We start from the raw sequence: 13,509 nt of genomic DNA on the forward strand, positions 1-13,509 counted from the left end.
GCCTTTCATCTCCTGCAGCAGGGAAGTTCAACTCCTTGCTGCAGGTATAAATGGCATCTTTGGGTGTGATCTACAGAAGAAAAAATGGTTATGGCAAAAGTTCCCCAGTGATTGTCATCTGCAAAGAGAGAGAGACAGACAGACACAGTCTGGAGAGGCCAGTGCGTGATGGATCAAAGGTGTTCAGACTTGGGTGTCAGCAGTCAGAGTAGTGCAGGTCTGGCAATGCCATCCTGTTATCCCTGCCAGAACACTGAACCTGGTGGATAGCAGCATGTGAGAGTTTTGTTTGGATCCAGTTGGATTCCTTGGATGTGGAGGTGCCTGGAAGTTGGTGTTGAAATACCAGTGCCAACACATAACACAGCATCTGTTTTTCTGGTTGTGGGTAGCAGGGCCACTGGGCCTGCCTGCTTGGGGACACCCCAGCACACCCTGGGATAGCTCAGGCTGTTTTGCCTATTCCCTTGGGAGAGGCTGGAGGGCAGGAGCTCACTGGAGCCATGATTTATTAGACAAGAAGGCTTCTGGTGTCTCCTGGCCTCAGCACCAAGAAGAAAAGTAGGGAGGTGGCACTGGGAAATGTGCAAATGCCCTCTTGTTTCTGGGAAGAACAGGGAGGTGTAAAGTGGGAATGAAGCATGGATGTTAGCACTAAATGTTTTCTAGTAAGACATGTCAACAGATGTTATGTTGGAAATCTGTCTGAGCCTCCCAGTTAAACCAGAATGATTCCTGCAACAGCACAGGGAAGTCAGTGGGATTAGTTTGGGGTCCATCCCTCCTGTCCCAGTGCAGGTGTGAGTCTGGAACAAGACTTGATTTTGCCCTTCAGGAGGCAGACAGGCATGTCTGATGAGTAAAGAATACCTCAGGTCCTGTGGAAGACTGTGGACTTGCTGCTGGAAGTGGCTCTAAGAGTCTCTGGTGCAGGTTAGGATTGTCTCCCAGACCATGGATCCCAGCTGACACAGCAGTTTGTGTTCCTGTTTCTCTTCACTAGGCTGAAAAAGAGCAAAAGTTGTTGACAGGAGTGGCAGAGATGTTGTGCTAAGCAGGATGGCCAGCCAGGTGCTCTGTAAGGGCCTGCTAAGGAATACAGCAACCACATCTCTTGGGGAAAGGCTGCACTTGGGGTTAGCTCTCAGGGCTGTGCTCACTCAGCTTCCTGAGAAACTGCAGCACTTCAGCTGCTGAGCTGCCTCTTCACCCAGCTTTAACTTCCCACTGTGTTTGTTTGTACCCTTTCAGACTCTTGCTCTCTTGGAAGAAGAGGATGACATAAATCAGATCACAGATTACTTCTCCTACGAGCACTTTTATGTCATATACTGCAAATTCTGGGAGCTGGATACTGACCATGACCTTTACATCAGCCAGAAGGACCTGGCTAGGTACAGTGATCAAGGTATGCTGCCTGCAGATGTGATGAGGGCATTGCTGAAAACACAATGTTCCTACTGAAGACTAAAGCCTGCCTTTAATTTGATCAATTTGGTGCCTCAGAAAAAGTTTTAATGTGGCCATCTCTTTAAATAAATGTTGCTTTAGAGGAGTTGTACAAGCTTAGACACAGAGAACTGCAGGGGACACAATTTTCTGCATGAGTAGCTACAGATGGAGCTTCTGTTCCTGTGTGGGTCACTGCCAGGAGGACAGGCTAAAATAATGTCCTGAAACTTGTTTATTATTTACTGAGAGCTTTGCAGGAACTTGGAAGTAGGGACAAGAAGGATGAGCCCGTGTGAACCTCAGAGATCATTGAAGTGCAATCCACTTAAGCATGAGAGGAATCCAGAGTCCAGTGAAGCTTGGGGGATCTCAGTTGCAGATGGACTCTGCAGAGTATCTCTGCAGTTCAGCACAGAACTTCCTTTCCCAAAGTTATATTTGTTTTTGGAGGTTCAAGGGCCATAGATAAATTAATGGAATACAAATCCACAAAGGGCTAAAAGACCCATGAGTTCCAAGTGCAGGCATTTATGGGGAGGCCTTGGGGATTCTGGGGGAGTGTGGCAGTCACAGGACTCAGGAGTGTTGATCACAGGTCTGGGTGGGTGAAGGTGGAGCCCCTTTTAACAATGGGAAGAGGCTTTGTGTGGATTCAGCATGAACAACTGATTGTAGTTATTGCTGTGAGCTGTAGCTTCATTTCCTTCATGTTTTCCTTGTTTCCAGCTTTGTCAAACAGGATCATTGAGAGGATATTCAGTGGTGCTGTGGTGAGGTAAGGAGTAGCACACTGCTTGGGGGAAGAAGGGAAGGCAGTTTCTGTCAGTCTGAGAAATACAGAATGGTTTCCAACAGAAACCATTCCAGGTTTCACTCCCGCTCCAGCTGGAGCTACCTGAACATGGAGTGAGAGACTTCTGGGTAACTTAAGAAAACAAAATAAAAATCCCATCGGATGGGATGACTGGGCATAGCTGGAAGACATGGCACAGGGATAGCTGGAGAGCACTGCTTTGAAGTCTGTGAAAAGGGATGTGGTGTGGGAGGGGATGTGGCAGATGAGCTCCAGCTCTGCTGTGATAAAAGGCAGCAAATGCTGTACCTGGTGCTGCAGGGTGCAGGGAGTACAGGCTAAATAGGTGACAGTGCCCCATTTTCTCTCACTAGTGATTTGAAAAATATCTTTGATGATATCTTGAGTGTTTAGGGGCATGGTGATTTTTAATTATTCTTTTTCTGCTATGTCTTCTAGAGGCACTGAAGTTCAAAAGGAAGGGCGCATGAGTTATGCAGATTTTGTGTGGCTCCTGATTTCAGAGGAAGACAAGAGGAGTGCTACAAGGTGAGACTGATTTCTGTGTCTTAGTAAAATCATTGAGATGAGCAAATAAGGAAACTTCTGTGACCTACCACTTTCTAAAAGAGAGAGCAGCTTGGGGTCTGGAAGTTGTTAGGAAGAAAAGATCTTACCAGTGATGGTTGGTCAAATCATTTGCCTTTCTTGAGGAAAACTTGTGTAAAAGCAGAGTTTTCTCATAATTTTTAATGTATTGGTAGTTATCAGTGCCTTTGATCACCTCATGGCATGAGGCACTGGCTCTGAGCACACACTCCTGAGGTGCTGGCAGCAGTTGGGCACATCCCTTCACAGGTGGAGTGGGTGTGTAAGAAGGGTTTGTGGGGAAACTTCACTGTGGCACTTTGTAAAAGCTGCCTGTGGCCTGGTTTGTACAGCCAGGAGGAGACTGTTGTGCAGGGGTGATCCAGATGTGCATGTGAGTGTTAGCATAAGGGATCTTACACATAACAAGAGAAGAAGAATCCAGAACTGCAGGCTTGAACCCTCCAGAGGGGAGGAGGGATACAGAGTGCAGCTGTCTGAGAGCTCTGCCTTGTGTATAAAGGAGCAAATGAGTGCATGCCACAGCTGCCTTGTCCCTCAGCAGGGTCCCTGCAGTGTCCTGGGCTCAGAGCTGGCTCTATTTGCCAGCTCTTGCTGGTGGGTCAGACAGGGACTCCCTGAGCCCCCCTTGGGCTGCAGCACAGTGAACACTGGGTACAGGTGAGGCAGGTAATGAGTGTGGCTGTGCTGCTCACAGGGAGACTAACAGGAGGTGCTTGGAGTGCTGGCCTGGGCCCTGACCTTTCCCAACAGGTCTTGTCATCCCTGGGTTTATGGCAGGCTGTGGCAGCAGAGCCTTGGGGGTGGGTAGGGAGAATGTGCAGTAGTCTGTGCTGTGTGGGTGTCCCAGGGCAGTGAGCAGTGTCCCTGCTGTGTCCCCAGCATCGAGTACTGGTTCCGCTGCATGGACCTGGATGGGGACGGGGTGCTGTCCATGTACGAGCTGGAGTTCTTCTATGAGGAGCAGTGTGAGCGCATGGAGGTGATGGGCATAGAGCCTCTGCCCTTCCAGGACCTGCTGTGCCAGATGCTGGACCTGGTCAAGCCAGAGAGGGAAGGTGAGTCCTGTTTAGGCAGAGCTTTCACTCCTTTCATTTGTGGGGGGTTGAGAAGGTAAAGCCAATGTGAAACCCATCTACAGGCAGAAGTTACTGCACATTGGGCCATGATGTTGTGCATCAGGAGGGCTGAAACACTAAAACAAGAGAGCTTGTGAATTAACTGCCTGGGACTGAAGCAACAATTCTTGTGTGCTCCAGCTGTGGGATGTGCTGACAGCCTGCACTGTAAAATTGAACCATCCCCATTCACATGCCTTCATATTTCACATGGATGTCAAAGGCCTCCATATGTATGTAAGATTTAAACTTATTGAATACATGGGTGTGTTCATTAATGTTAAAATCCTTGACTGACTTGGGAAGGAATTTTGTGCTTTTGAAGCCTACTGGTGTCACAATTAAAACCTTTGTAAGAACTCAGTAACAACCATGTGGGGTTTTTCTGTAGGAAGAGTAACCTTGCGAGACCTGAAGAGGTGCAGAATGGCTCATGTGTTCTTCAACACCTTCTTCAATTTAGAGAAATATCTGGACAATGAACAGAGGGATCCCTTTGCAGTGCAAAAGGTATAAATCACCTTTATTTCTAAATAAGGAAATTTCACACTCATCTTTGGAGTGCTCCTGGATGTAGGGAAAATCCAACTGAATAAAAGAACATTTTTTCACAAGTACAGCTCATCGATTGTCTCCTAGAAGCCTCTTATCTGCTCAAAGTACAGAAAAGTGGAGGGGAGGCCAAAACCAGCTTTGGTTTCCTCACAGTTGTTGCCACATAATCTGCAATAGAAACTTTGTTGTTCCATGATTCAAGGCTTAATACATCCAAAACAGAACCACTTTGTTTGTTTGTTTGCTTAATCTGGATCGTCATAAAAGCAATCAAGTGGGACCAGGAGATAACTTGCTATCCCCATCCTGTAGTAAATGGCAGAGGACCAGGTATTTATAGAGGTGATCCTGTAATCTTCTCTAAAACTTGCCCTAACTTAGCCAAGAGTCTCTCAAAAGCTCAGTTACAATGAACCTTTGATGGACAGATTTGGAACCACCGAGTTCTTCCATCCTGTATGGAGAGCACAAACTGAGCTAGAGCACAGCAAGCGTGTGGTGGCTGCATTTCTGAAGTGGAGCAGATGCAGTTTGTTGGCACCTCAGGTCACATGCTGAGCTTTACAGACCCAGAGAGGTATTTTTTCATAGTCCTTTATGTGCAGATGTTAAAACACTCCGAGATGGTTGTGACTTTGTCAGTTAAGGCAATTTTTGCCTGGCTGCGTCCATCCACTCCTTCCTAGCCCAGATGCTGACTGTGTGCTCTCTTTAGGACATGGACAGCGACAGCCCCGAGCCCTCAGACTGGGACAGGTACGCGGCTGAGGAGTACGAGATCCTGGTGGCCGAGGAGTCTGGGAATGAGCAGCTCCAGGAGGGGTGAGCACGGGCCTGGCACTGCCCTGGGCACACAGGGCTGCCTCCAGCTGGGCTCTGCTGGGGGCATGGGGAGTGGAGCACGGGGATGAACATTGGGACTGGACTCTGGAGCTCATGGGGCCCAGGACAGCTGCTCCTGCAGCAGCAGGGCAGTGGTGTTGGGGGGCAGCCACTTGGATCAGCTGCACACAGCCGTGAAGGGGGGAAAAAGGCAAAGCCTATTTCTTTTGGTCACCTTTCAAAAATAGAGATCAAATGATTTTTGCTAGTCTTGGCCATGTATTGACCATGTCACACTGTCACAGATTAGAAGCTGGAGCTCTGTTACATTTATTATACTTAGCAGAGACTTTCTTTAGTCCTACTTTGTCTATTAGTCTGTGCTCTTTGTAAGTTATTCTTCAATATTTTCATTCATTTACTAAGTTTGTTGAGACTTTTTTTATTTCAAGCATTTGGTTTCTTCAATATCTACACTCAGTTTTCAGCCTTCTGTAAGATTCTGGACAGACACACCAGCTATCTTTAGCCAGTGAATTTAGGGAGAGCATTTGTTCCAGAACTTCTCTGTAGGCAAGGGTTCCCTGCAGATAAATGGAGACTCAGTCTAATCTTTCTTTAGATTTGTGTCTGTGTTAACATCTTCATTTTTCAGCCAGACAAAGAATGCTTCCCCTGTATTAATCCTGCATGATTCAGGATTGCATCCAGTCTTAAGCAGCATTTATAGAGCCAGTAGAGTATTGAGAAGATTGCCTCATTTTCAGAACTTCCCACACTGGAAATTGCTTGGTATAACAGTAGCACCTACTAATTAGGCACAGAGATTTGCAAAGCTATTGAGCTGTTCCCCTCTTTGCCTGTGCATCCAAACAGCAACAGGCTGTTCCTCAGCCCCTCTGAGCTGCCTGGCCTTTCTGTGGGCCTTCACAATGGAAGATGAGGTAGGGCAGGATGGAAGATGAAATTGCTGCATTCCCTGCAGCTGCTTTGCAGCACCTGTGTCCTCAGCACAGAAAACAAACAGGAGGCTGCTGTTAAAGCTTCATGCAGGACCATGAATTCCCAAAGTCACTAAAACCAGGGGAAGAGTGACAGGTGATGTCAGATTTTTGACATTGGTCTGAAGCAGCTCTGTGTCTTCCTGCAAACAGCATGTCAGCAACCTAGCTGCCAGCTTTTAAGAGCCCCTGAAAAGCTCTGTAGTCATGGCAGCAGGATTAGATCTCATTTGTGGAGCATAGCAACAGACCATGAAGGAAAAAAGAAAGGAAAAAGAAAAACAAAGAGCTGGATGCCCAGACAAATTTGCCAGAAAGAGCCATTGAGTTTTTGCACATACATTATTTCTGCTGTGTTTTGAGGATGACAGAAACAGGGAGTGGGGAGAGAACCAAGACAATTCCTGGTGAGCTCTGGGAGAGACTGGAAGATTTCTGGCTAAGTTAGCTAGCAGAACATGAATTATGGTCTTTGTCTTATGAATACATTTGAAAACAACCATCATTCAGCAATCACAGATGCATTAATGTGTGTCCCACGTCTGTGATTAGCCCTGTCCCTGCTCCTCTGGAAGGGAACAGTCAGTCTAAAGCTGGCTGAGGCATGCCCAGGAGAGAGCCCTGCTCCCAGAGTGGCAATCTCATCAAGGCAGTGCATACTCCCAGCATCCACAGATACTTCCAGGATACTGGACTCCATTGAGAGCTGCTGTCACCAAAAATAAGAGGAAGGTCTTGTCATGCTCAAGACAGCAATAAAGCATCATGTTTCACTGGAAGCCTCAGCTGGTCTGAGCTCTTCTGAGCCAGGCTCTGCTCTCTGACCTGTGTGGGATTCCACATACAGAGGCTGTCCCTGGGCAATGGATGCTCCCACTGCTCTCTGGAGGCAGCACCAACAGCTGGCTCTGGCCAGCACAAGCCTTTGATGCAGACACAAGCCTTGGTTTGCAGCAAGCCAAGCCCTCCCTGCAGGGCAGGGTAGCACTGCTTGGTTCTTGTCCCAGAAGCCAGCCTCAGGCAGCTGATGGACATGGAAACCATCATTGCCTTCAGGGAAAGAGACCTTTCTACAAGGGAAGGAAAAGAAGGAGGGAGAGCATCTTTTATCAGCTGTGGTGGGAAAATGTCCCCTGAGCTACAGGGAGGCAGAGCACAATGCAGAGCATCCTGCTCAGAGTGGAGAGGAGGGACAGAGGCAGAGGATCAGAGGATGTTGGTTTAGGCAGCTTAGACATGTGTTCTCCAGTGTCTGGTGGCTCAGATGCTCCACTCCCAGAGCCCAGCAGTGTGAGGAAGGGAAAGGGGCAACAAGGGCATTGTGGAACCACCCAGAGCCAAAATGTGTGTTTGCCAGAAGGAAGGGCAAAACATTCCCTGGAGTAATTTCCCTCCTCTGAACAACCTAGAGTTGCCACAGTTGAGTCTTAAGGAATGGGTATTGAACCTACACAAGGCCATATTTGTGTTTATGGAACTGAAGTTCTGAAACTGGCCTGGGAGGAGAGCAAGGATTGACTGCCTTTAGTGCTAATCTTGTTCAAAATAAAGGTGGAAAGCATTTATTCCAGGATGGGAAAGGCAGGCACTGTTGAGCCTTAAGGAGCAAACCAGTGCAGTGGAAAAGTGTAGGAATAAAGGACAGTGGGAAGTCCCTTTGGAAGCAGACATGAGAGGGTTAGTGCAGAAGCAAAAGACACCTGAAGAAAAATATTATAGTGGAGCTCCAGCTGCACATTCCCCTGGTGCCTGTGCAGTGCAGGGAAGAAGTCATGTTCCATTTGTAGGAGAGAAAAGGACAAGGCTAACAGAAGGTGGTAGAATTGGAGGAAAAGGAGATACAAAAGGAACATCCTGAGAACAGCATTCAAATGGAAATACAAAGTTTTCCTCAGCTGCAGCCTTTAATAAAGCAAGGAGAGATTAGAGAAGCTGAGGCACCTGCAAACATTCCCAATCCATTCCTGATGGGAGAGGCAGGGCAACACAGCCCCCACAGGCACCACTGAGGCATGAAGGGTGCAAATTGCACATAGTTTGGCAACCTTGCACACATGGTCAGAAGGTTTGGTGCAGGATCCACACCAGACCATTGTTTCCCTTCTCCCACTTGTGCAGGAATCCAGAAGGTGGCAGAATTAGTGAGCAGGTGCTTTCCTTATGGAAGAGAGGACAGTGTTCTCCAGGAGGGTCTGGCCTGGTCTCCCTGCACACAGGGAGCATCCTGCCTACAGCAGGACAGACCCTGACAGCCTCCCCAGGGTTTGCTGTGCCTGCACATGGGTCAGCCAAGGGAAAAACACCACAGGAAGGGGTGGACAGTTCCTTCCTGGCACAGCCATGCTGGGCTATCAAAGGAGTTCACCTTTTTGCAGCCCAGTTTACCACTGAAAGTGAGAGCCATTCCTGTCCTGGCCATTGGAGCACCTGCTCCAGCACTTCCTTTGTGAGCAACTTTGCTTTAGAACAACAGGAAGAACTTTCATTTCTTGGGAGCCCTGCAAAACTAACCTATAGTATGCTGTGACTGAAGGGAAACATCCTAAAAACATCATTTCTTTGGATTAGGAATGGGCTGAGAGCCCCAGAGCCAGAGCCTGTGCTGCAGGGCACGGGATCCAGCCAGCCTGGATAGTGCAGCTGGAGCTGGGAATTCCCACCAAACCTCCTTGGACCATAAATGCTCAATCCTGGATATCAAACTGTCAGCTGAGGGAGAGAGGAACATCAAAGTGTGGCCACAATTGTTCTGTGTCTGTCAAAACCCACCTCAGGCAGAAGATGCTTTGAACCAGGTGTTTCTGAGCCAAGGCTCCTCTGGAGCTGTGGCTGGATGAATTTATTTCTACACTGAATATTGGGGCTCTGGGAGTTCCTGATAGTTCTTACTGAAGCTGGATTCAGATTTTCTAGTGCTGAGCACCAGTGAGATGAGGCTGGATGGGAGCACAGATCCATGGCTGCTGTCAGCACTGGTGACTCCCACCCTGTTCCCCATGCCTCAGGAATCTCCTCAAGGTTCACCTCTCACATGCCCCTGCCTTTTAGCCAGCTGACTTAGTAGCCACTGAAATAACAGCCCTGAAAACCGAAATACAGCTTTTAAAGACACACCTTTTGTCTTTGCAGATCATGTGAAGATGACTATGACACAGATGAAGTCTTACCACCCCCTGAAACTGGAGAAAAGTCAGACAAGCTAATTATCTCAGATCTCTGAGCTTAGAGAAGTGGAAGACAGCCCATGTCTTTCAAACTGGATAGCATTCAGTCCCAAGGCACTTGGGGGTTTTCCTTAAATCTGTCATTGGAACAATGTGCTTTATTTTGTACACTGAAACTTGAGACCCCTTTTTGTCTTCCTGTGTAATTGCATAAGGTAATTTCTATGAAAAGGCTTTTTACAATGTGTTATTGTGCACACTCCTGAAAATGGTGATTGCACCTTGTTTCATTTCTATATAAATTCTGTTTTGTCCCCAGATGTGCAATAAATGCCAGCATCTAATGACTGCCTGTAACAGCTGCATGCAACATCTGCAGTGGTTGTTTCACAGTTCTGTCTTGTGCCACTCTGTCCCCTTGGCTTTATACAGGAGTGACAAAAGAGCTGCCAGATTAACTTAAATGTGTTTCTAGAAATCTTTGAAAACACAGGTGACTGTGAAGTTCTTTTTTTCCTTCCTGTCCTGGAAGCAAAGGGAATGTGCCTGTACATGGGGAGAGTGAAGCCCCTTTGTGCTTTGTCCCCAGCTCTTCCCCTGGGCTGTTTCACTGCTGTGGATCTGTGAGCAGTTTCAGCACTGCACCACATCATCTTCTCCTGGAATTTGAGACAGAGTTACCTGTTCTAGCCCTGTGCTAGCCCCTCCTGTGCTGATCTGCCTCTGGCCAGAGCTTTGTCTGTGTGGATTTCTACTTGTGGAAGTGTTCTGCAGAGTATTTACAGCAAATACAGCTCTCTGCTGTTCAGCTGCTGTGCCTGGTGTGCACCAGTTCCGTCCATTCCTGTGCTCTCCTCTCCTGTAGCCTTCTTCAACATGTAGCCAAGAGACTTAGCTGAGATAATGAAGAAAGAAAACAACCCCTTCTTTTAACTAGTAAAGGAATTAGTCTGTATTATTGCCAAAATTAATTTTTCTCCCAAGCTCAGGGAGGAAATGCTGTAACTAATGAATTCTTGCTTTAAATGCAAAATTAAACCAACTTTCCCCTTAGAATCACAAGTGGTATCTCTGCTGCTGCAGCTGTCCCTCCTGGCCAGCAGGAACTGTGGTTCAGAACAGAGGTGATTAGAACAAATTCTTCATTTTAGTCCTCATATATGTACAAGCAGTTCTGGGCTTTACCTTCTCAGCTGGGACAGGTCTGAGCCCTCCCAGCTGTGCCCAGTCTCCAATGCTGGGTTGCTGGGTGTGCCCTGTATCTCCTGTGCCTCCTGCCAGCATTCCTGGGAGCTGCCTGCCCCTGTTCCCAGCAGGCTCCTGCTGCCCTCCTGGGGCAGAGCAGCCCGGGCACTGCAGGGCTCTGTGTCCCCACTCGTGCATCCCTGCGGTACCTGCAGGGGTCAGCATCCATGTGAGGAACGGGCTGATCACTCACTCCAGCGCACTCTGGGCTTTTCCAAGAGCCTCTGGAGCCCAGGCCTGGCTGCCCCTGCCCAGGGGGAGCTGCTGCTGCCTCCCCGGGGACAGAACTCTCCCACTATCAAAGAGAGAAAGGTTTCAGCTGAACTGAGCAGATGCATACACACCTCCCAGGATCCTGGATTGGTATTTGGGAAACTTCTGGATGCCCACATTGTTAGCAAAGGCCCTGCCTGAACAGGTGACCTGCATCCCATAGTTACAGATGCAGGAGAGAGCACCCTGCCCAAACCAGGACAAGCCCCTGGAATGCAGCAAGCACACAGCGTGCCTGGATCCCATCTCCATCACTGCCATAACCTCGAAGGGAAAACCTTCCCAGGGGTGATTCCACAAATGCCCAGATGCAGAACCCCTAAGGAACTGACTGCAGGAATGGACACAGGATGGAGGTCCCACAGCTGCTGCTTGGAACCAGCTCCAGCCATGTTTTCCTGAGAAGAACCTTTCCTCACTGCCATGCTCCAGAGGGCCCTTTCAGTTTGATGTCCCTTTACATCTCTCCAAGGACTAAGATTCCTCAGAAGGAACAAGAAGAACCTGACCCCATTCTAGGCTGAAATGGAACCCTCATGGTGCTCCAGCAGCAGCAGTACTGCAATGGCTCTCTTGCCAGTTCTGGAAAGCCTCAGTCACCCACCACTGCTGGGCCTTTATTTCAACCCATCCCTGAATTCAGGCTCCCACCTCACACCACACCAGCCTGAACTGGTGCCTTTCTTTGCAGAAGTGAGAACTCAGAGTCTGGTAAAACTCGCCAGCTGCCTTCCCAAGGTTTGGTTCAGTAAATGGAGACAGGAAGCTGAGAGCTGCTCTGCTGAGCCCAAACCCAGCCCCTCTCTCCTACAGATAGACATCCAGTGAATCCAGACCCAATCCATGCTTTCTGGGAGGTCAACACAAGATAATCCAAAAAAAACACCCCAATTTACAGCAAATATTTTGCATTCTATGTGAATAGAAAGACAAGCTGCAGAAGCCACTGCTACTGTGGTGGCAGTGCAAAATCTGCAGTAATATTCCAGGAATGGAAATCCATTCTCTGTCCCTAAAGTACTTGAAAATAACCACAATTCAACAGGCACACCTGCATTAACAGAGGAGGTGTTCTACACCCCACCTGTGACACAGCCCTGTCCCCAGCTGCTCTGGATGGAAGGTTTGTAACACTGCAGGATTTAAGTGAGGTAAATTTGGGAACTCCTGTCCTTCTTTGCTTTTTTCTGAGATAGTCAAGGGTGCTTGTGTCCAGCCAGCAGAGCTGCTCAGCTGCAGTGAAGCAGCCCCAGAGTCCCTGCCCAAAAGATTTGCAGGAGTCCCTTGGCTCTGGCTCTGTCTCCATGTCAGTGCCACTTCAGATGCTGCATCCTAGGAAGGACTCATCCTGCACTGTTCAGTGCACATCCTGCTCACACTGAAGGCTTTTAATGGAAAAAGTAGTCAGAAAAGTGAGTAAAATTCCGTTTTGCATGATAAAAATATGATTGTGCTTATTTGTTCTCTCTAGTCTGCTTTTGTCTAGCAAAATGAAGCCCTGTGTTCTTACAAATCCCTTGTTTTTTACTGTTATATCACAAACAGTAATACAACTGTTTGGTGTTGTATTGTACCATAAATATTTTCTCTCTGCAGTACTGATGGGAGTATGGCTCAGTAGTACTGCTGGAATGGTACCAGTTGCATTTTTGCTCAGTAGTACTTGCTGCATCCCAGTTTTTGGCAGTGAACCCTGGGCACTGCTCCAGCTCCCCTCCTGCCTCTGAGGGGCAAGTGCTGCAGAACAGACATGGGCAGCAAAAGAGGGATTCCAAAGCCTTCCTGCTCTCCTGAACCAAGGATTTAATGAAGCTGACTCAAGACACTCTAACCAAGGTACTGGGCTTAGTTTCTAAAACAAAATAGTCCTGAAAGACCAATGCTAAGTTCACTGAACTGTCACTGTAACAGTATGGATTTGGAGTCTCTAGAGCAGTATCTTAGCTCTATGCAAACAAAACTGAACCTCAGTGACGAGCACGAGCTACTGTAAGAAAAACATAAACAGAGCTTCCCCCTGTGTGCTCATCTTCTCACTGTATCACTGGGTGAGGGGGTTAGAAACTGAATATTTAATAATAATAAATGTTCTCATACTTTGTAAAAGTAGATTTGGATACATTTTGTGGTGGCATGGTTTGATCTTTGTATTTTTACCTTATATTTTCTTCTTTTTTGGCAAATAAAAGACTTTTGAATTTAAAAAGGAAAACCTGTCTTGGTGGTGGGGTAGAGTGCAACTGCTCACTTCATCTCCAGCTGCTGTGCCAAACCCTCCTTCCCTGCTGTGGTGAGTTCACACCACCCAGGTACCTGCAAGCAAATGCTTTCCAAAGCCAAAATTCCAGGCTTTCTTCTCAAAAATACTGGGATAAAGCAATCTAACCACTTACCTCACTCACATCTGTGTCCTAAATGTGGAGCACTGTCCCTGTGCTGACTTATCAAAACATCCAATTCTCTCATTTCAACCTGTC

At 47.7% G+C, this 13,509-nt stretch overlaps 1 protein-coding gene across 1 annotated transcript in view; it reads left to right on the forward strand.

Moving 5' to 3' along the window:
* PPP2R3A (protein phosphatase 2 regulatory subunit B''alpha) overlaps window positions 1-13,203 on the forward strand; it is a 52,943-nt gene extending 39,740 nt beyond the window's left edge. Inside the window, exons 8-14 of the mRNA XM_058812006.1 lie at window positions 1,252-1,408; window positions 2,179-2,227; window positions 2,705-2,794; window positions 3,737-3,912; window positions 4,364-4,482; window positions 5,243-5,349; window positions 9,480-13,203. Coding sequence (XP_058667989.1) covers window positions 1,252-1,408; window positions 2,179-2,227; window positions 2,705-2,794; window positions 3,737-3,912; window positions 4,364-4,482; window positions 5,243-5,349; window positions 9,480-9,570 — 789 coding nt within the window. The 3' untranslated portion in view covers window positions 9,571-13,203. The remainder of the gene's footprint in view (window positions 1-1,251; window positions 1,409-2,178; window positions 2,228-2,704; window positions 2,795-3,736; window positions 3,913-4,363; window positions 4,483-5,242; window positions 5,350-9,479) is intronic.
* The last annotated feature ends 306 nt before the right edge of the window (window positions 13,204-13,509 follow it).

Source organism: Ammospiza caudacuta, chromosome 11, assembly GCF_027887145.1.
Source record: "Ammospiza caudacuta isolate bAmmCau1 chromosome 11, bAmmCau1.pri, whole genome shotgun sequence".
NCBI classification, from domain to species: Eukaryota; Metazoa; Chordata; class Aves; order Passeriformes; family Passerellidae; genus Ammospiza; species Ammospiza caudacuta.